This window comes from Eublepharis macularius, chromosome 17 (genome assembly GCF_028583425.1).
Source record: "Eublepharis macularius isolate TG4126 chromosome 17, MPM_Emac_v1.0, whole genome shotgun sequence".
Classification (NCBI taxonomy): domain Eukaryota; kingdom Metazoa; phylum Chordata; class Lepidosauria; order Squamata; family Eublepharidae; genus Eublepharis; species Eublepharis macularius.
The window spans coordinates 25,142,021-25,164,685 of NC_072806.1; the positions used below are offsets into that span (position 1 = coordinate 25,142,021).

General features: G+C 44.9%; 1 protein-coding gene across 2 annotated transcripts in view; it reads right to left on the bottom strand.

The window, feature by feature from the left end:
* Nucleotides 1-990: 990 nt before the first annotated feature.
* Nucleotides 991-22,665, bottom strand: part of CASTOR2 (cytosolic arginine sensor for mTORC1 subunit 2) — an 81,115-nt gene continuing 59,440 nt past the window's right edge. Inside the window, exons 3-10 of one of the 2 annotated variants that reach the window (XM_055001193.1) lie at nucleotides 13,842-14,035; nucleotides 12,561-12,693; nucleotides 11,477-11,600; nucleotides 10,151-10,261; nucleotides 9,103-9,185; nucleotides 8,123-8,217; nucleotides 2,235-2,276; nucleotides 991-1,450 (exon numbers count right to left, since the gene is read on the bottom strand). In XM_055001193.1, the coding sequence (XP_054857168.1) occupies nucleotides 1,415-1,450; nucleotides 2,235-2,276; nucleotides 8,123-8,217; nucleotides 9,103-9,185; nucleotides 10,151-10,261; nucleotides 11,477-11,600; nucleotides 12,561-12,693; nucleotides 13,842-14,035 (818 nt within the window). In that variant the 3' untranslated portion in view covers nucleotides 991-1,414. Of the gene's footprint in view, nucleotides 1,451-2,187; nucleotides 2,277-8,122; nucleotides 8,218-9,102; nucleotides 9,186-10,150; nucleotides 10,262-11,476; nucleotides 11,601-12,560; nucleotides 12,694-13,841; nucleotides 14,036-22,665 lie in introns of both variants that reach the window. The other variant, XM_055001194.1, reaches the window with a different exon arrangement.

Genomic DNA, 22,665 nt, shown 5'->3' on the forward strand with positions numbered 1-22,665 from the left:
CGTGATGGCAGTGGCAACTTTCTAGAGGGGATTGTGAAAAGCCTTGCAGTGGGGTAGTAATTGCTCGCATGAAAGAAACTTCTAAAAGCATTCTTTGTCTCGAGAGTCGTTTGCGCTCATCCAATCAAATAATTAGAAAAAAAATGCAGAGTGCAGAGTTGTTACCCAAATAGGTTATACACACGGAAGTTCTGTAATAAGCAAAGATCTCCCCTTGCCAGCCTGGAACAAACATGGGTGCAGGTAGGCAGTCTGCTAATAAGTTGAGGGAATTAGCGTACAGGAGACAAGCGAGGGCGGGTATCTGGGATTCTCCATCTACGTTTATGGGGATTATTCCCTCAGAATGAACAGAATCAGTGTCTCAGAATGCGGTGAGCCATCTTCTTGTTTTTCAAAAAAGGGACAACTAGATTTGTGAAGTTTCCCCCCTAGGGCTGTTCTATGCAATGCAGCTATGGGGAACTTTAAAACTGAAATGAGTTGGGGTGTGTGTGAATGAGAATAGCTGATTTTTTGTGCTCAGAATCATCCACCCTGTGTTTATGTTCCTGTGAAGCATTATTGAAATATACTTTCAAGCCTATGTTGTCTGTTTTAAGGACTAGAAACCTATCGGGAAAGTTAAACAAAAGAGAACCAGTTCTCTGCAAGCCCCGTTTTGTGCCCAGCGCTTTCCTAGACACGAAGTCCAGAGTGTATACCATATGTCACAGTGTCATATGCACCGTAGGAATTAACCCCTTGCCAATATTAGGAGAATATTTTTTAGCAACATAACTCGCCTTCACCCAGCAGATAATTCGCTTTATCCCTTGAGATACGGGATTTACAATCCAGCAGTTGTTTTTAATTGGAAAGCGTTTCAGAGTAACACCTTGACTTGTTCTACAATGTGCAGAAGTGTCTAAATATGCAGAAGAAACTGAGGCAGCGGCAGCAGAAAGAGAGAGAGAGGGAAATAAAAAAGCAAACTGACGTAGACTGGAAAACTTTGCAGCAAAAATGTATTCAGTCACTGTAGAGGGCTCTTGTAGAGGCATATGATTGCAGAAACATGAGGAAGGGCCTGGTGTACAGCGGTTCAGAAGTAATCCCTTCTCCATCCAAAAAACCAGGTAACCACCCCACTGCCTGAATCCCTCACAATCTGCGTGGATTGTTAGTGGAATGATCTATCACAGTAGTACAACCTGGTTGTCAAAAGATGTATGAAGGGTGAGTCGTATACCTTACAATGTGCCACAGAAGTTCTGTACACACTTCAAAAGGCACTGACAGGCGCTGTACGAGAGCTTTGCCATTGTACCATTTCCTGTGCATTCCACAGAGATGTGTGGCAACAGAGTTCCTGCTGGACAATTGGGTTTTCACGGGGAATGTGTCACCATCAGGTACCATTCTTCTCATCCTTCTAATCAAGGCTGTGTCCCTCTCCTTTGGCCCTGATCTGGTGAAAATGAGATATGACAGAAGTTTTTTTTCAAAGTTTTGGGCAGTCACATTTCCCTCAGGTCATAATTTCACCTGTCAGGATTACGTTGCTTTTCCCTGTTCAAAACGGGTCACATGGACTTGCCCTCTGTTGACGTTCTACGTCGCTCGATTCCAGCAAGGGGAAGCAATATGGCACGAACCCCTTTAGGAATTCAACTGAGCTAAACACTTTGTGATGAAGAGCTTTTGAATGATCACGTCAATCAGCAGAGGAAGAGAGAGACAGGTGCCCTTGCTGCCACATTCTAGGCGCTTCCGTTTACACTTGCCAAGCTTCCCTGTAACAGAAATGGCTCTTTCCCCTCACAATTTTTTTCTCCCACCGTTGCACTCTACTGTTTTACTATAGTTACTGTCGTTTCAAACCTCAGCATGTATTTCTGTCACACCACACACGCACGCACGCACACACACACAAAAAGCACAATTTTGCTTTGGAGTTTAACTTCAGAAAAACCTTCACAGTTCTTTATCCCAACAATTCTTCACCCTTCCTCCCCCCCAAGGATTATTTTTTTAAAATTATTTATTTTAAAAAGCTATCAGCGAGGAGTAGTTTGCAGCCTTCTCGGTGGTGATTTTCTGTGCGGCGCTGCATTCTGTCTCCCACACACTTTTTGGAGTTAAAAAATCCTATTCCCCCCGCAAGAAAATACTGAGAAGTATTATTATTATTGATGTAAAATGCACCTAGATCCCACTCAGAAGGGGCCCTAATGTTTTTCAGCTTGACTAACTTGGAGTGCGTTGATAACACCGTTTATATTTTCTTCTGGTACCTGTGAAAACAAAAATGAAAATTACGTTGCTAAATGCTGATTAAAACCCAACTTCCATAGATAGTAGCTTCCATTTATACTAAGCACAAGTTCAATAAACAGTTTAATCAATGAACCCTGCATATGAATAATAAAAATATTAATAAAAATAAAAATTCTAAATATTAAAAAATGCTTTACACCTGGTTATTTCATAGATGAGACATTCTTTTTTATATGCAAAAGAAGGTGTAATACCTCTCCCTAAGGTAGCTGAGGCTATTGTAGTTTGGTCACATTATGAGAAGGTAAGATTCTCTGGAAAAATCAATGCTAGGAAAAGTGGAAGGCAGTAGGAAAAGAGGAAGACCTAAAAGGAGATGGCTTGACTCAATAAAAGAAGCCACATCCTCCAGTTTGCAAGATCTGAACAAGTCTGTTAATGATAGGATATTTTGGAGGACTTTCATTCATAGGGTCGCCATAGGTTGGAGGCGAATTGACAGCACATAACACACACAAGATAGCACTTGTACGAGTCTTAAAAATCTGCTTTATTAACTAGGGACACCTTTTAAATCAAAACCAATACTTTTAATTAGCTCAGTTAATAGAGTAAAAGCTGCCCTCTTAATTTTCTTTGGGAACTACGGGGGATCTAAGACGGACAGATTGGACAGCCTTTCTCAGGGCAACCAAGCTGTCCTCTAACAAGGTCCAATGAATGTTCTTTTGGTGATTTACTGCACAATCCTATGAAGAGTTACTCCAGTCTAAGCCCACTGAAGTCAATGGATTTAGACTGGAATAACTTTTCACAGGATTGCACTGTTAATGTATCCCTATTAGGAATCGTTGCCCTCTGTGAGGCTGAATAGCCCTTATGAAAGATGAAGCTAAATATGCCCCACAGTTCCATTTGTTGACCTTCACATATTGCTTCTTTGCCAGCTGTCATAAAAATAAGTTGACGATGAGTTACTCTATTTTTCAGGCTTGGGAACCCTCCGTTTTGTGATGTAAGGTCCATTCCTTTTTTTCCTTCCTGCCCAAGAAATTTTTATTTCTTCCTAATTGACAATGGTAGGTAACCTCAGTCATCCTCCTCTCTGCACCTATTTTGTGATTATTGTGAAATGAATGGAAAATATCATTCAGCTCCCATTAATTCCATGTACTTATTTATCATATTTAAATTCTTTCTTAGCCGTTTCTCCAGAAAACTGCTCCGGTGGCACCTTTTTATCCCTCCCTTCCTGTGGGGAACTGGGGGAGGGGAGTTGTACATGGTTTCTGTTTCCTCTGAACAACTCTCTGAGGGCCAAGCTACACATGACGAATGACACTTGAACAGCAAGTGTATTTCTCCCTGTTCACTTGCCCTCCACTCAATCCACTTGCCGTTCAAGTGTCATTCGTCATGTGTAGCTTGGCCCTGAGTTCAGTTAGACTGAGGAGGAGAGTGCGACTGGCCCACGAGAATTTCATGGCTGAGCCCAGACTTGAACCCAGTGTTTCCATTTCCCCGTCTCACACACTAACCATCCTGCTAATTTCAATGCACGGAAAACTTATGCGCATAAACAAAACCCAAAAACACACCCAGAGAAGCAAGGTAAAGTCTGCCTAAAAGCCAACCAGGACAGCCCAGATAAAACAACTAGAGATAAAATGATGAGACTAGTAAAATCAGTGTGCCAGTATGGTGTTGTGGTTTATCAGACTAGGATCTGGGAGATGCATGCTTGAATCCCCACTCGGGCAGGGAGGTTTCTGGGTGACATTGGACCAGCCACAACAAACACTCAGCCTAACCTACCTCCTAGGGTTGTTGTGCGGGTAAAAGGGAGGAGAGAATGATGTAAGCTGCTTTGGGTCCTCGTTGGGGAGAAAGGCAGGATATAAATAAATAAAAATGGGCGGGAAAAAACCTCTGTTAAAAGCCCAAGTAAACAAAATGGTCTTTACCTGGCATCTAAAGGATAATAAAGTGCATGCCAGATAAACTTCTGGGGGTGGGGGATCATTCTACAACAAAGCCCTGCGTCTCCTTGCCAAACCCACCTCATCTCCACAAAGGAGGGCTTGCAAGAAAGATCCCTTCCAAGAACTTTCCTCCCCAACCCCCTCAGAATTGTACTTGGATGGTGATGAAAGTTCAGAAATTGAGAGATACCTCCTCTCACCAGAGAGAACTAAGAGTCAGGGAGAGACAGTAGCCACAAGACCAAACCAGTTCTGCAGCACATATGCTCTCTCCCCACACATCAAGAAAGCCAGTACTTCAGGAAGATAGGCTCCAAGCCTTCCTCTTGACATAATAGTTTTCTATGTTCAGGGAACCCAACCTTGAAGTGGGATAAGGCAGGTGCGGATTTAATAACTGAATGCTCCTTGTTACACGACCCCTTTCTTTTTCTTGGGTAGATTTGGCCTTTAAGCCTTTTATTCTTGCCCCCTCTTGGTAGATTGCTGCCACCAGGAATTAAATTCCAGAATAACTTAAATTTCTCCTTTTAGTAACGTGCCCAAGAGTCAGGCTTTTTCGTGGTACTATGTGGCCCTGAGGAAAGGAATGGGAAATGACTGGGATTTTTAAAAAAACAAACGTTTATTTTTATAAGAAGCGTATCAGTTTCATATTTTTTCTAAAGCTTGATGGTTTCCAAAGAGTAGTTCTCAATTCTTAACATTCTCAATTCTTAACATTCCGCCAAGCTGCCTACATTTCCCATCAAAACTTGAGGGAAGCTGACAAGTGTCCAACTAGTGTCAGGCGTCACTTGTAGTTTGGCCCTGAATCTTTTCTCTCCACTCTCCGTCTAAAACTGCATTCACTCTTCCCACACTCTCAGTCATCAACCATATCACTCACTCATCCCTCTCTTTCACCCCCACTCTTCATCTATACCACACCAAGCATTTAAAGACACATACACACATTTACTTAAAATCATCATGCTCCTCTGTCCCTCTTTCCAAAACCAATCCCCCTATACATAGAAAGCTAGTCTATCTGGGAGACGTGTTTTAGCTTAGTCATGCTGTTTGTCCTACGTGCAGGGTTTTGTGTATGGAGATGTATTCGGTCAGGTAAGCCATCTCCTGCAATCTGAAACGGAATGGATCTTCTGACACGGCTTGATCATTACTTGCAAGAACTAGGCCAGTATGTTAGTTTTTAAAATAGGGGTTTTATGAGCTTATCTTATCAGCATGGTTAATGTTCAAGAAAGTAAACCCAATGAATATAACCATTTGACCTTTGCTATCTGAGATAATGTTGACTTTTTGCTGTGTACACACACACAGGCTGGGAAGGGGGTTGGTGCCAAGAACGAGAAAGGAAGGTGGTGGTGGGGCAACAGGCTGTTGCCTGAGTCTTTTATAGGTGAAAAGGTTAGGCTGGTGAAAGAGGGTTGATGCATTCTAATGGGAAATGGATACCATCTTGTAGGGTTGCTTAGGGACCAAAAACACACAGCCTGTGACTCCGTAAAGGGATACCCTGTACTAGCCCAGTTGATGATGCTCATAGGAAGAGGCAAGCATTGAAAATTACCCCCCCACAAGTAACTATATTCAATCAGCTGACCAACGTTGGGCCAGGCATTCCTTCTTCTAGAACCCGCATCGTGGTTAGAGTGTTGGACGAGTATCTAGGCGGCTCAGGTTCAAATCCCCGCTCTGCCACGGAAGCTTGCTAGGTGACCATAGGGTAAGTCACACACTCTCAGCCTAATCTACATTGCAGGATTGTTGTGAGGATAAAATAGAGAGGATGAGGTAAGCTGCTTTGGGTTTCCCCTGGGGAGAAGGCGAGGGATAAATAAAGTAAATAAATCAAATAAAACTTTTGCACAGATGCATTTTATTCCCAGGGTGAGCTCTAGAAGTTAGGCACTCTGGCTGGCTATGACTTTCCCAGGTCTCAGGAGGAGAAAGATCTCTCCCAACACTTGCTACTAGAACTGAAGTTGCCAGAATCAAACCTGGAACCTTCTGCATGCACAATGGGCCTTTCCTTGAATCTGTTTTGGAGATCTACATATGAAAATACAGATGGAGGCAAAGGGTGTGTGTGAGAGCCTGTGTGAGCAGATGTTTCCAGAGATGTGTGGGTTAACTACAGCCCTGCTGGGCAAAAATAAATGGCTAGAGATAACATTGTACTACCTTTAAAAAAAATCTACTCTATTTTCCTCTATAAAATCTCTGAAGCTGCTTACAATGAAAAATCAACGGCAGCAAAGAATTTAGAATGAATCTGAATGACACCCCCCTTCCGCAGATCATATAAATAAATCCAAAGAGATTATCACACAAGCAGCAAAGGAAGAACGGACTGGCAGTAGCCATTTAAGCAGGCGCTGTAACAAGATAAAACATGAAAAAATCCTGGAAAAAAGAATATACAGTGTGGCACCTCCTGAAATTGTCTGAGGAGGGTATTCCAGTAGAAGTGCTCTGCCACAAAAAAAATCTCCTCTCTCTGGGACCCCCCTTCCTCCAAATTTCAGATGGTTCAAAAGAATAGCCTCCAAAACAGGTCAAAACAGGCCATAAGAAGTACCAACTTCTGTGGGGTAGCCCCAGCTACAGGAACCAGGGAATGAGGATCAACTGTGATTTTTGTCTGTGAAGATGTGAACAGCCCTTTCATTTCCCCCATACGTAAATTAAGTCCATGCATATAAATGCAGATTTTTCTCTGGTTTGTCCCAACCACTACTACCGCCCTCTTTTTCCCTTTTTGACATCCCATATATAAAACGTTAGATTGTAAGCTCTGCTGTAAAGCTCTATGCAAATTGATGGCAAATAACAAAAATAAAAATTCTGCAAATGGTGGGGACACTCCCCGCAGCTGAAATTTATTTAAACACAGTTTTTACGCACTTCTCGAAATGCTCTAACAGTGCAATCCTAAGCACAGTTACTCCAGTCTCATAGATGCAGAGGAGTTAGCCGTGTTAGTCTGTGGTAGCAAAATCAAAAAGAGTCCAGTAGCACCTTTAAGACTAACCAATTTTATTGTAGCATAAGCTTTCGAGAATCAAGTTCTCTTCATCAGATGCCTGAAACAGTCTCTGTATCAGGCATCTGACGAAGAGAACTTGATTCTCGAAAGCTTATGCTACAATAAAATTGGTTAGTCTTAAAGGTGCTACTGGACTCTTTTTGATTTTACTCCAGTCTAAGTCCATTGATTTTAATGGCTTTAGACTGGAGTAACTCTGCTTAGGATTTCACTGTAAGTAGCTTACAAAGCAATATATAATTACAACACAACTAAAACAAATGCAGTTGCAACAAAGAGCCCCTGTCAGTCTAAATTTTCTTCTTGCCCAACAGAATATCCTTGATGAAATCCCATGTGTGGATTAGCAAGAAAAAGCTCATGGAAGCCAAACCGCGTTGCGTAACTTGCAAATGCACACCAAAGAGGGCATGCTCTGGAATGCTGGAATGGGCTGATGGTTTTTGAAAAGGTTGGTATAGTCATACAACTCCTCAGTGGGACAGCCCCTGGTCCCCCAACCTAAATGTACCCTTCTAGGTGGAAGAGATGGAAAACAGCTGTAAATGGCTAAAAAAAGTAGTTTAAATTCATGGGCGACACATCCATCAACGGCTACTAGTCACGATAGCTAAATGGAACCTCCATGTACAGAGGCAGTGTACCTCCGAATGCCTGTTGCCGGGTGGGGCAGCAACAGGGGCAGACTTGGGCTTCTGAAACCTGCCTGTGGGCCTTCTGGGATGTCTAGCTGACCACTGTAGGCTAAAGGATATCTGACTTGATGGACATTTGTTCTGATCCGGAAAGACTTTCTGTATGCCCTTATGTTATTTAAGGTACTTACCAGTGCATGATCAAACTTGAAAGTACTGATATAATAGGCAGGTATGTCAGCGGCAGCCAGAGGCTCAGAAATCTGAGCAACGATTCCACATTCATCTAGGAAGAGGAGGAGAAAACACAGCTCAGCCGAATCCTGCTTTAGCCAAGAAACGTCTACTGGACCTGAGTCGAGTCAGAATTATGCGCATTCCACACATCTATCCAGGGTTTGGTGCACAACTTCCTGTGCATATGTGTTGTTTACATGGTTTGTCAGCACAGACATGTTTCTGGCTCAGCACCTCCTTCTTGCTCAAAGCATCTGCGAGCTCCTGTAAGAGCAGTTCAACCTACCTGTGAAAGGAGGGAAAGGACCCCCACCCCAAAAGATAACTTGCTAATTTACTAGCATGAGATAGATAGAAAATCTAGCAAAATGATGGAGTTTTAAGATGGAGTTGAAATGGGGCGAAAGAGAAAGGTTATAACACAGGGCCTTTTCGGAGTGTGTGTGTGTGGGGGTGCACTGCTTCTCTGTTCATGGGTTGTCCCCCTCTTCCTCACTGATTTTCTGTTAGTGGAGGCCAGACCACATAATAGCTCGATTATTTAAACATATGACACTGTTTGAGACCAAGTCAGGCCACTGGCCTGCTCAAAGAGTGATTAACTTGTGGAATTCATTGCCTCAGGATAAAATGCTTTAGCTGGCTTTAAAAGGGGATTAGACAAGTTCATGGAGGAGCAGTCCAACAATGGCTGTTAGGCTTGATGGCTTAATGGAACACACACACTCCTCCATGTTCAGAGGCAGTGTACCTCAGAAAACTGGTGGCTAGTGAGCTGCAGGGATTGGGAAGCTAGCTGTAATGTTACGGTTGGCAATGATGGATAGCAAAACGGGAGAGGAGAGGAATTTCTGATGAGGGTGGGGAGCCACCAGGACAGCCCTGAGGGAGAGATTTGACCTGGTGGATGTTGGTGGCCTGGGATACAACCTACCAAAGCCGAGGGGCTGCCCTCCGATCCGAACCATCTTCCAGAGTTCTCCTGATGCGCTTGTAAACAACAAATTGTTAGGAAACCTGGGAGGGGGAAAATGCAAACAAACAAAATTAAACTAATAAAATATCAGAAGTATTTGTACCTTGAATCATTTATTGTTTCCACAGATATCCAGAACAGCTTAGCTACATCCTACAATTATGGGTGACTCTCTGGTCAGTTGTAAGATCCGTCTTTGCTGACCTATGACATTGCCACAGGTTACGTGGCTGTATATTCTTTAGAAATTGATACCCTGCTTTTCTCCCCAGTGGAGACTCAAAACAGCTTACAATGTCATTCTTTTCTACTCCACTTTTCCTCACAACTACTTTGTAAGACAGCCATTTTGATGTAGTGGTTAAGAGCGGCAGGACTGTCACCTGGAGAGCCAGGTTTGATTCCCCACTCCTCCTGTTGAAGCCAGCTGGGTGACCTTGGGTCAGTCACAGCTCTCTCAGAGCTCTCTCAGCCCCAGCCACCTCACAGGGTGATTGCTGTGAGGATAATAATAACAAACTTTGTACACTGCTCGGAGTGGGCGTTAACATGTCCTGAAGGGCAGTATGAACATTGAATGTTGTTGTTCTTTTAAGAGTGTTGTCTCAAGGTCATCCAGCAATTTTAATGTTTTTGGCTCTTCCTCCTCCAGAATAATGACAAGACTGTCAATTCTGGAAGGAGAAATAATTTGCTGCCCTTAATCACTTATTGTTTCCAAGAGGTCCCAGAGTAGGTTTGCCAGCCCTATTTGTGAAATTCCTGGAGATTTGGGGTACAGAGCCTGGGAAAGGCAGGGCTTGGGGAGGGGAGGGATGTCAGTGGGGTGTAATGCCATCAAGTCCCCACACTCCAAAGCAGTCATTTTCTGCAGGGGAACTGATCTCAGTAGTCAGGAGATCAGCTGGAATCATTATTATTTTTTGGCACATGGTGCGTGCGCAGGCACAAAGTCTCCTGCAGTCTGGCTGAAGGCTCAGTGAAGAGGGTTATGAAGCCAGCTTACCTTTTCTGCGTCTGTACATCCATCACCAAAGAAATGTAACCCTCGATAAGAGAAAACGAGAAAAAGCGAATGTGCCCAGAGTCTTCACTGCTCGCCGCAGACTCTTTTACTCTAGTGGAAAGCAAGAGCAGAGTTGAGAATCTAAACTAAGAGGAGCTAAAACATGTGTACATGACTTATTAACATGACATGGAGGGCTGGCACATGGCCTCATTCCAACCAATCAGGGGTGGGGTGTGTAACAGGTTAGACAATTCTACTGCAGTACAGCAGGACCCGCATAATGGAAGGCAATTTGCTTTCTCTTGTCTGAGCCTTCCTGTCAGTAACTGAAGACCTTCTGTGTATTCTGAGGAAGATGAACGGTAGCAGGGCCTTCTTTGTGGTGGCATCTTGACTGCACAGTGCCCTCCCCACAGCTGTTCATTTGTTGGGTTCCGGCTTGATAAATTTCAATCACCAGATGAAAACTTTCCTGTGTGCCTGGGCATTTGGTCATGTCTGCTCTTTCCATCCCCGTGACTTTGCTTTCTCTCTCTGTCTTTCTCTTTGACTGCTGCTTTGATAATCGTTTGTTAATGCTCTTTTAGGGTTTCAGGTTTTGATACTGCGTTTCTGACACTGGCAGCCTCCTGGAGCATTTTTAAGGGTGAGGTGGCCAAAAAAAGTCTTTTAAAACAAAGATATAAAGAGCACCCAGGGCAGGTGTCAGAAACCATTGACATGGTTGGGCACCTGCCAATGCCCACAACCTAGCAAAGGGCCACCTTTGACTGGAGATACTGAGTTGATCTCCCCTTTATTACTTGGGGAAAATGCCTGGAGGCAGCTCAGGAAGCAGAATGCCAGAGAACCGGGCACTGCTGCCTCCTCCGGGCACCCTTTTTAATTAGCCTTGAGGCCCCTGCTAGATCCTTTTAGTCCCACAAGTGCCAACTGGGCTGAAATGAGTGCGAAAACAATTGCACCTTGTTCTCTCCAGCAGGAGCAGAGAGGCATGACTGAAGACAGAGAAAAATCAGGATCTGGTAAATGGGAATGTGGCTGTGATAGGGAGACTTATGCACATGCTTTCCTGAAGGGCCCATAAAACCCCGCATCCAGACCATGTAGATGATGCATTTATATTGTCTTGTACTGCTTGGAAGAGTTAAGGGAAGATTTTTTTTTTAAAAAACGACAATAATTTCCTTTGGAGCATCACAGGGCAACGAAGCCGCTTGTGGTACCTTAAAGACTGAGGAAAAGATTGCACTTTGCAGCCACTATAAAGAGTTTATAACAGACCTTAAAGCCAGTGTTTCTAGTTCCTTGATCTGAACATACCCATTGGAGTAAAACATGACATCCATAAGGAGTGTAGCAACAGAGGGAAGGGTGTCAGGATCCAAGCTGGTGACACAAAACATATTACTTGGACTGGAAAGGGGATGAATGACGGGTCTCTGGACTGAAAGAGAGAAAGAAACTTAGTCCTTTGTCTTTATTGAGACAGCATACTCGTATTTGGGTTATGTCATTTAAGAGGGTGGGTTCTCAGAACCCCAGGCTCCCCCATGCAAAACACAACTCACTGCGCATAAAAAACGAACAGGTGAGCCCTGAAATGCTAGTTTTCTATATGTAAGAATCATATATTAGTTAAAAGGCAGTGAATTTTCTCTAGTTTTCTACTTGCAGGGACGTGTATGGAGAAGCACTTAGGCACATTAACTCCCACTGCAGTCTGAACTTGTGCAGCTGGAACACAGGTTTATCATGCCCACCCCCCAACTAGGCCTAGGACATACAATGGTGGTGGAAAGTGCTGTCAAGTCACAGCAGATTTAGGGCAACCTATTAGGGTTTTCAAGGCAAGAGACATTCAGCGGTGATTTGCCATTGCTTGCCTTTGTGTAGCGATCTTGGACTTCCTTGGTGGTCTCCCATCCAAGGACTATTCAGGGCCAACCCTGCTTAGCTTATGAGATCTGATGAGATCGGGGGAGTTTGGCCCATCCAGGTCAAGGCAAGACATGCAATAGCACGAAGCAAAGTTTTCACATCCCACTGGATGTCAGCTAACCCCAGGTGGTCTTAAGTGAACTTAATAATAACATTTTATAATAATAACATTCGATTTATATACTGCCCTTCAGGACAACTTAATGCCCTGTGAGGTGGGTGGGGCTGAGAGAGCTCCAGAGAACTGTGACTCGCCCAAGGTCACCCAGCTGGCTTCGAGTGGAGGAGTGGGGAATCAAACCCGGCTCTCCAGATTAGAGTCCCGCGCTCTTAACCACTACACCAAACTGGCTCTCTGAGTTGAATTGAAGCCTCTTTAGCTACATGCCGGATCCTGTCTTGACACTTGCTCTGCCCACTCTATAGCTACGCTACAGCAAAGGCGCTGGGGCGGAGAGGATCGTACCTAGTTTTGGCTTCATAAATCCGTTCGTTATCCCAAGGCTGTCAGCGGCCACCGTCTCCCCGTTCACGACCCGGAGGATGGTAAACTCGGCAGCCAGCGTGTGCATTACAAAGGGCAAGTCCCGCTCGCGTACCTGTGCAAGGGAGATGTTGACTTGTGAACAACCAACAGTGTGATGGCTTAACGGTGGCTGAGTCTTTCCTCAGGGGGACCCCATAATACGGCACGGGAGCCAGTGGGACTCCTGAATCACCAACACTGGAGTGGATCCTACTCCTGTCCTACCATCCTACTGAGAACCTTAGAGGATGGTTGGATCCACCCCATTAGCCTGTTGATTTGACCACATTTATGAAGTGGGGCATGTGCCTGCCGAAAGGGGAGGGAAATGGAACTCTCATGCATTTTTCCTCTGCTGTGGTCATTCTCCTGATCTCCTCCTCCTCCTCCAGCCTTGCTACAAAGTCCACGTTAGCTTAGCTGGAAGGAAAGCAGGGATGATAGGATTATCCGGCTTTGTCTTGTTTGGGATTTGACCCCTAACTCCTGTGGATTCCTTCCAACAAAATTCCAGAGTTTGCAGGCTTTGTAGAACTCCTGGAGTCCCGCAATCTCTTGTTCACGAACTTCTGCTATATCATGTATTTGCAGCAAGCTTGGTGGATAGTGGGCAGAAATAAGGCTCTCTCCTCCTTTTCTTATCCTGTGTCTCACCCATGTTTTAGAGCATACCCAATGCACTCTCGTAAAAGTAGTTCATCACTGGGTCTTCTGTGCAGTCCCACATGGGAACTGCGCATGCAGCTTGGCCTGGGCATGCCCAGTTTCCATGTGGGACTGCACAGAAGAACACTCGATGAACAACAGTGACAGGTAAGTGCAACCCTGTTTTCGAAAAATGTTCGACCATTTGGGATAAGAGAACTTTCCCTTCATTGAGCTTGCCAGCTGGCCCACCATGCAGCAGCAGGTATGTTGGAAGAGGGGGATTTGACTCGGACGTATTATCTGAGCCAGAAACGAATGTGGGACAGGTAGTATGTGCGGTGCTTTGCATACGAGAGTTCTGATCTTCTAAAGCTCGTACTTTGCGCCAAAAGAGTGTGAGATCTGGTGGCATCTTGACTTCAAATATTCCATTTGAGGGTACACCTCAAAATATCAAGTGTGAAGAATGATCTCAGCATTCAAACTTGGGCAGTATTCCAAAAGCCACCCTGTCAGAACTTGAATAATAACCATCTCAGTCCCTTGGCCCCTGTTTGTGCCGTGTTTCCTTACCAAGATGAAGTCCGTCTGGTAGGTGGAGAGCATGAATACTGAGATGTTCTGATCAGCTAGCGGAGCTATTACTGACTTGGCGATCTTGGTCACTCCGATGGGCTGGGAGCTGGAGAAACTGCCTCCTCCGGAAACGACGTTGAGGGCCAGCCATGTAGCATCTGCCACACTCAGGTGTTCTGATGAAGGGAGCTCTGTGAGGAAAATGACACCACACAAATATCATTTATCTATTCAGTTCTTATCCCGGTTTTCCTCCCAACCAAGACCATTTACATGATTTCTTCCAGTTTCATCCTTGCAAAAACTGTGTTCAGGTTCAGGAACAGTGGTTGACCCAAGATCACCAAGAGCACTCCTGTGGTGATGTGAATTTGGTTCACCCTCAGGGCTTTTTTTCAGCTGGAACACGGTGGAACGGAGTTCCGGAACCTCTTGAAAATGGTCACATGGCCGGTGGCCCCACCCCCTGATCCCTCGAGGGCAATCTAAACTCTGTCTGGAGATCAGGGGCAGAGCCACCAGCCATGTGACCATTTTCGCTGAGGGCAATTTAAACTTTTAAAAACTTCCCCCTTGTTCCAGCTGACCCAAAGTGAAGTCATTGGCCCTGGGAGCATGCGTGCACTTTGCGTGTGCACATGTGGTACCAGGGGCACCACCTCCCACCAGGAGTTGCCCCCCGTGCTGGCAACCCACTGAGTTCCACCACCTCTTTTCCCAGAAAAAAAGCCCTGCTCCCCCTTGTTGTAATCTGACATTGTAACAACTGTCTACAACTATAAGTGGAGGACATGGAGATGAAGCAGGAAGTTCAGAACTGAAATCAACCTGCATGGAACATTCTGGAAAGATCAGAAGATCAAGAGCCTGCGGAGTGGATGGTCCTGGTGTTGTCCTGTCAGGGAACATTTTTGGATTATTTTGAGAACTGAGTCAAACAGGCAAATTCAGGACAACTGGAGATTATATAATAGATGCTTAGATTGAATTACATGGCACTGGCAAACGCCACCCGCAGCGTCTGACATCTTCTTGAGGCATTGCCGATTTGCCTCTGTCTGGAGAAACGAGAGGGGTTGATATACCACTAAAGCCAGTCTCAACTTTGGAGACTACCAATGACCATCTCCTCAAGTAGGGCTGCATCAGATCTTATTGAAAGGAATGCTTTTGGAGGGAGGTCATGAAATTTTTCCCACAAGGGTGGCCATTATTGTAGTTTTGGTTTTCACTCAAGTGGCAAAATGTTGACTATACTATTTCAATGCCAGGTGGAGGCCGTCATGACTGAATGATCCTCCTTCAGGGGAAAAAATAATCTGCATTCCCTCTTTACTGATTCCCTCTTTTAAGTGTGACCTTATCTTTATGAAGTTAAGCAAGCAGGAGGCATATTGTCATGATTTTACATGGTCATTGCTGACTCTCGTGGATCATCAGCGATCTAGTTCTTACCTATCACCAATGAGCTAGAACCTACATTCTGTTATCTAGAACCCACTCTTCCAGTAGTGCCATCAATAATAGAACCTCCTCCATTACACTGTATGGTCTAAAATCCATCCTGGACTATAAGCCTTCATTCTCAAAGCCTTGGAGGTAGGTCATATCTTGTTTACAAACAGCATGCTACTCTAACTGAAATCTTAAGCAGAGTTATTCTAGTCTAAACCCATTGGTTCCAATGGGCTTAGACTGGAGTAATTCTGTTTAGGATTTCACTGTAAAAGTACTCACTTGCAACAAAAACCTATCAGATAAAGGCTGGGCTCATTTTGAGGGGGAACGCACATGAACGCAGTTCTGGCAGTTCTCCAAAGAGGTCACATGTCAGGTGCCCCCACCCACCTGACTCTTGGCCATTTTGGGTCCATTTCGTCCTAGATTGGGGACGGAACAGCCCAGATCGGGCTTCTGATGGGTGTTGGATCACTCTCCTGCTCAGCAGCAGCCTGATCCTGACCATTTTGGGCTCCTGTTTGGCCATTTACAGCCCCTTTTTGCCATTTTGGGCCCAATTTCGGCCCTGAATGGCCAGGATTGGGTCCAAAACAGGCAGGATAGGTGATGTCAGGGGGTGTGGCATATGCAAATCAGTTATGCCAACGACACATTTCCGGTGATGTCAAGGGGTGTGGCATATGCTAATGAGTTCCTCCAGCTCTTTTTCTATGAAATGACCCCTGGGTAAAGGCATCGTTAACCTAGGGCCCAGATCCTGCAACAAGCTTAGCTGCCAACTCTCTCCTTGTTTCTACTATTATTATGGGGCTTAACAGCATCAGATATACCACCTGAGTCTCCTTTCATTTACTCCTTCTCCAATATATGTGCTTCTGTCCACAACATCTTTCTTCTGTCTATATGCAATGGGTTGGTCTCCATACGAAGGAATACAGGGGCACACATAGCACATCAAGAACAGCAGCGTTCAGAATCCAGTGGGAGGACATCATTTCCGCCCATCGGCATTGCAATGCTCTGCTGCTGACCTGAAAGTCAGTATTCTTCAACAAGCTGAATTAGAATTGATCAGCAGGTGTGAAGTCTTTTTAAAAATAGATCTGACATTTTTCTTAGCCTTTTCAGGTGTTAAACAGCTTAAGGCGAAATTATGACAAGTTACAAAAGCCGTGCTTATCTTGTATATTTTTGAACTTTGCACAGAAATGTCATGAACATTTGCCTTTTATTCCACTGTTCATAATTTCTCTCCCCCGTTCACTTTGATGCATATATTACTGCTGAATGAAGTATCGCTAGCATCTGATGAAGTGGACTCTAGCTCACAAAAGCTTATGCTCTGGCTGCCAATGGCTACCCCAGGTCCTTAGGCAGATAAAGCACTTTCCCAACAATTGCTACCTGAAATTATTTAACTGGAGATGCAAGCCCATACACTTGATCTCGATCTTCTGATCCTTCCAGAATGTTCCATACAGGTTGATTTCAGTCCTGAACTTCTTGCTTCATCTCTTGTGAAGGTCACCAATGAGTACCGGGTCCCTCCCCCAGGAGGGGATGAATACCTGGCAACCCTAGGAGAGGTGTTGGTTGAGGAGTTATAAGGGGAAATATGTACTCTGAGAGTTTTGCCTATAATCCCCCCCTTTTTCTGGTGATGGTGGGGAATGGCAGTAGTGAGGACTGAGGTAAAGAAAACGACACTGATGTGGGCCAGACCTTCACAAATCCACACATTCCTGACCACGTGGTGTTTAAAGTTACTTTGACTGCAGTCTTTCCATCAGGCCAAGCCATGTCTGGGAAGGCCTGCAACTTGCAACAAAGTGTGTGCGCATGGGGCGGGGGTGGGGGGGAACAGAAACAGGACAAATAAAGAACAACATTATCTGGATGCTCCCAAAGACAGCGTCACAGTAAGAAAGCTTAGGCAGACTAAAATTTCCAGAGATTTTGAAAACGTTGGGAGAAAAAATCTGGGTTTTTTCCCAGACCTTCACATGTCTAACAAAAACATCTGAGTGGAAGAAGCCTCCATCACAGCCTGCTAGGGTTGCCAGCCTCCAGGTAGTGGCTGGAGATCTCCCGGAATTACAACTGGTCTCCAGGCCACAGAGATCAGTTCACCTGGAGAAAATGGCTACTTTGGGGGTGGACTGTATGGAATTATGCCATGCCAAGGTCCTTGCCCTCCCCAAACCCCACTTTCTCCAGGTTTCACCCCCCACCCCCAGATCTCCAGGAATTTCCCAACTTGGAGCTGGCAACCCTACAGCCTGCCTCACCATTTATTTAAAGATTTATTAGAACTTTTTAAAAAAATGTGATTTTAATATGTGTTTATTGTTTTTTAGACCATCCGTAAGTTACTTTAAGCGCCTTACAAGACACAATTTTCTTTTTTAAACGTGTTAGCTATCAAATATCAAAATATGCCACCGTGTGTCATGTCAGGCTTGTTCTTAATGTGCATATATAGATATGTATAGAGCCTTAGCGTTCATACACAGGCATTTACATAAATGTATGTTAGTGACAAGATTCATCCAACATCACTCAGATTTTACTTCAGTAGAAAGAGGGGGTGGAAGAACTGGGATGAATTCTAGTACGGCAAACACAAACGGGAGCGTCAGAGAGTAATTTACCTGAGATAGCGTCTAGAAAACAGGAACAAAATAAGAAAAGCTGTTCCTGTATCTTTACACTGGTGAAACAGACTTGCTTTTGTGATGGGGATCACAGAACCTTGAGATAATGTGGAGTAAAATACCTTAGGGTATTTTTACAATTTAAATCCTGACCTTTCTGAAAATGTAAACGCCCCTCCCTTCCCACAACTGAATTATCATTTTCTAGTGTTCTGTATCTCACTCTTTGCTTCCATGCAGAGACCCAGACTTCCTGATGCAAAGGCTAGACATTTTCTTTCTTTTATAAAATGAACATACAATAGGTTATGGATGGTTCAGGAAAATAGCATACACGTTTTTAACTTGTAGACTCTGGTTGATTGTGGCAGTGAATGCAGGTTACTGGAGTGCAAAGGAAAGAAGGCCTCAGCCTTCACTGTACATGTCTGTGGCTCCATGCACACCTGATGGGGTGCAGAAATCAGAACCCCAAGCGCACATTATGATGGTGCAATCATAGAGTTCAAAATACAGAGAGGTAATGGCCAGGACGTTCTTTCCCTTGGACTAAAGATAACAAAGTACGTAGGGTTGCCAACTCTGGGTTGGAAAATTTCTGGAAATTTTGGCATGGAGCCTCAGAAGGGAAGGGTTTAGGGAGGGGAGGTACCTCAGCGGAGCATACTGCCATACAGTGCACCCTCTAAACCACCCCTTTTCTTCAGGCAAACTGATCTCTGTAGTCTGGAGATGAGTTACAATTCTGGGAGATCTCCAGGCCCCACGTGGAGGAAGTTGTTAACTATAACAAGCCCATAAAGCAAGCCATGAAAGTCTTCACTGACTGGTGTTGGTGGAGAGTGCCCTCAAGTCAGTTGATTTATGGCGACCCCTAGTGGGGTTTTCATGGCAAGAGACTAAAAGAGGTGATTTGCCATTCCCTGCCTCTGCAACCCCCGTCTTCCTTGGAGGTCTCCCATCCACTTTCTAACCAAGACTGACCCTGCTTAGCTTCTGAGATTGGACAAGATCAGGCTCACCTGGGCTATCCAGGTTAATAACAGCTGATGGATGTATCCACTTCCACTGATTTCTTATTCACTTTTAAAGCCTTATCAGTGGGCAACCCCACATTTTGCGGTAGTGAACTCCATAAACTAATTAATTAATTGATAGCTTATCTTTCTCACTGCGATCAAAGGCGGATTACAATAGTGCAAGTGACAGGACAATATAATCGACAGCTAGAACATTCATATATCATATGAGAAGGATTTAGTCCTAGTTTCAAGTTCCTAGTCCACTATAACAACAACAAAACATTTGTACCCTTTCAGTATTCCTGGCACTTCACAGGTATTAGCATAGGTCCTGTAAAGTAGGCCAGTATTATGATGACACGCGCCTTCCAATGGTGGAACTGAGGTTTTTGAGCAAATGAGGTTCTTGTAGCCAAGTTGAAATTTAAACCAGTGACTCCCAATTAGACATGGGCATGAACCAGAAAAAAACTGAAACATGGGGTTTGTGGTTTGTGGGGTTTCCACGAACCACGAACTGGCACGAAATTGACCCAGTTATGAACCAGTTCGTGGTTCGTGGGGTTTAAATGCCCCTTTCCGGCAGGGAAAGGGGCATTTAATCATTTAAAGGGCCCTTTCCTGCCGCTTGCAAGGGGCAGGACCCTTTAAACTATCATCTGGCAAGCAGGGTATATAAATCGAACGTTATTATATTATTATATTGTTACCCTTCCTCTAAGATCAAAGGTCTACTAAATAGGGTTCGAGGAATCCCCCCAAATCCTGAAATTAATCCTGGTCTGGCAAGATTACATTTGTTCTGACCACTATTAGTGCCTCATGAGGAAAAGGTACAAACATGGCAACAATATAAAGTGTGTACAAACATGGCAACAATATAAAGTGTGTCAGTACTGACTCCCCCCTCTTCATGTGTGAGGCTTTGAGGAAACTGCCCCTCTCTCCTTAAGAAGGGACTGGCAGCAGCACTAACAATATTTTGAAAGTTTCCTCTGGGAAGAAAGAGAAAACAATCCATATCCATGGCCCTTTACAGAGAATTTAACATTCTGATTACAGGTCTCCTAGCCAATGCTTTCGCTGGTAAGTTCTAGTGTACATAAATTCTGATGCAATGTATATCTGATGAAGAGATCTGTGGTTCTCGAAAGCTTATGCTACAATAAAGTTGGTTAGTCTTAAAGGTGCTACTAGACTCTACTATTCTCCATAGAAAGAGCACCTGGAATAACTAGCACAAAAACACTAACAGCGGGCATTTATGTTACATCTTTCAGTCATTTTGAAACCAATTTAACTGCCATGGCTTCTCCCAGGAATACTAAGAACTGGCTGCTAAGAGTGCTAAAAACGCCATCGGTTCTAAAGAGCTGCAATTCTCATGGTTCCTTGCATAAGAACCCCGGAAGCCATGGCATTTAAATGGACTTGAAATTGCTGTACATGTGCGGTGCAGATTTGCCTTAAGCAGAGATGCTCGCTCTCCCAAAGAATCTCACATTCTGTGATGCATCCCACCCCGGTGCTCCCTCTGCCCGTCAGGCTCCAGGGGCCAGAAGCTCTATTGCAACACACCCCTTTGTTTTCTCCTAGCTGTTCAAGGGCAAAGCAAGATCTATGGGTGCACAGCGGGCAACTCTGGCCCTAAACAGCAGCAATCAAAGGCCCTCGAGATTGCCATTCCCTTAAAAGTGAAAAGGGTAAGCCCTCGGGTGTATGGCTGGCAAGCCTGGCCTGACCTAACAGTCATAAGAAGTGTGAACAAAGTCTTAACATAAAAAGAGCCCTTCTGGAGGCACGTTTTAAAATTTTACTTCATTTATACTCCAACTTTCTCTCGAATGGAGACCTAAAATGGCTCACATCATTCTTCTCTACTCCATTTTACCCTCAAACAGCAGTTCTGGTCTGGCATCCTGTTCCACACAGAAGCCAAGTACCTGTGCTGGAGGGCAAACAAATCAGGGACTGAGGCTGAGGCCTTGCCAGGACGTGGTTTTCTAGAACTCAGGGGTCATTTCATAGAAAAAGAGCTGGAGGAACTCATTAGCATAACTCATTAGCATATGCCACACCCCTTGACATCACCAGAAGTGTGTCATTAGCATAACTGATTTGCATATGCCACAGCCCCTGACATCACCTATCCTGGCTGTTTTGGACCCAATCCTGGCCATTCAGGGCTGAAATTGGGCCCAAAATGGCCAAAAAGGGGCCCAAAATGGTCAGGATTGGACCACTGCAGAGTGGGAGAGGGATCCACCACCTGTCGGGCCTGATCCGGGCCGTTTCAGCCCCAATCCAGGCTGAAACGGGCCCAAATGGCCGAGAGTCCGGTGGGCGGGGCCACCTGACACGTGACCTCTTTGGGGAATTGCCGGAACTTCATTCCAGCGCGTTCTCCCACAAAATGAGCCCTGCTAGAACTGATACGCAGAGGATTACTGCCTCTGAAGTTCATTGACGGACCTCTCCCCGACGAATCGGAACACGCAAGAGGTGATCAAAGATATAAGAGAATTCCTTTTCAGAAGTTTCTATTAACTTCGCTGAAGCATCATCTATTCTTTTCTCAGTGAAAATGCAAGTGAAGACCAGATTAGCTGCCCTTTTAACTGAAAAGCCAAATCACCGGATGAGCAGCGGGCAGCCCTGAGTCTAAAGAGCGATGCCAGCAAGCCCAAAAGATGAGAAGCGTCACAACCTATTTTCAAAACACCGATTTAAACCGCTGATTTCCTATCGATTTCTGCTCTCTGCTTAGAATTCCACATGTACCGAAGTAGTGAAGCCTAACTGCAGTTAAATGCAGTCTGGGATTGGAAACGCCAGAGAAGGGGCGTGTGTGTGTGTGTGTGTGTTTCTTTGCCCTTCCCTTCACCTTAGAGGCAGAAAAACAGGAGCAGATGCCGAAACTCAAATCAACATTAACATTCTGTCGTAACTCTTGCCATTCTGCAACCCAGTGAACGGCTCCAAGAGTTAACATCTGGCTGTTCATTCATTAGTACAAGCCCAGGACTTCCCCAACCAGAAAGATGCCCATTGGAAACAATAATAAAAATAGCCAGGGTGGGAAATCTCCCCCTAATAACACACCTTCTCTCTTTCAAGGAATTTAAATAGAGTTGGTACCAGGGCTTTTTTTCAGGGGGAACGGGGGGAACGGGGTTCCGGAACCTCTTGAAAATGGTCACATGGCTGGTAGCCCCGCCCCCTGATCTCCAGACAGAGGGGAGTTGAGATTGCGCGGAAGGCAATCTAAGCTCCCCTCTGTCTGGAGATCAGGGGGCGGGGCCACCAGCCATGTGACCATTTTCTCCGAGGGCAACCCACTGAGTTCCACCACCTCTTTTCCCAGAAAAAAAGCCCTGGTTGGTACGATCTGCTAATGGGCAGAACAGCTTGCTTGGAAAGGACTAGGAGATGAGAACTGGCTCAGAAACAGAAACCGAGCAGAGACTCTTTCATGAGGCAGAAAGTGGTGGGATTGGGACCAGGGAGGATCCAAGTTCAAATTCTCACTTACCTCCTGGGTGCCCACTGGCCCATTGCTTGTTTCCTCAGCCTAACCTACTCCGCAGGGTTGTTGTGAGGCTAAAATGAAAGCGGGGAGGAGCCTCTTCGGCTGGGTCATGACCCACTATACAGCTTCCATTTGTGGGGCTGTCTGTTGCAGCG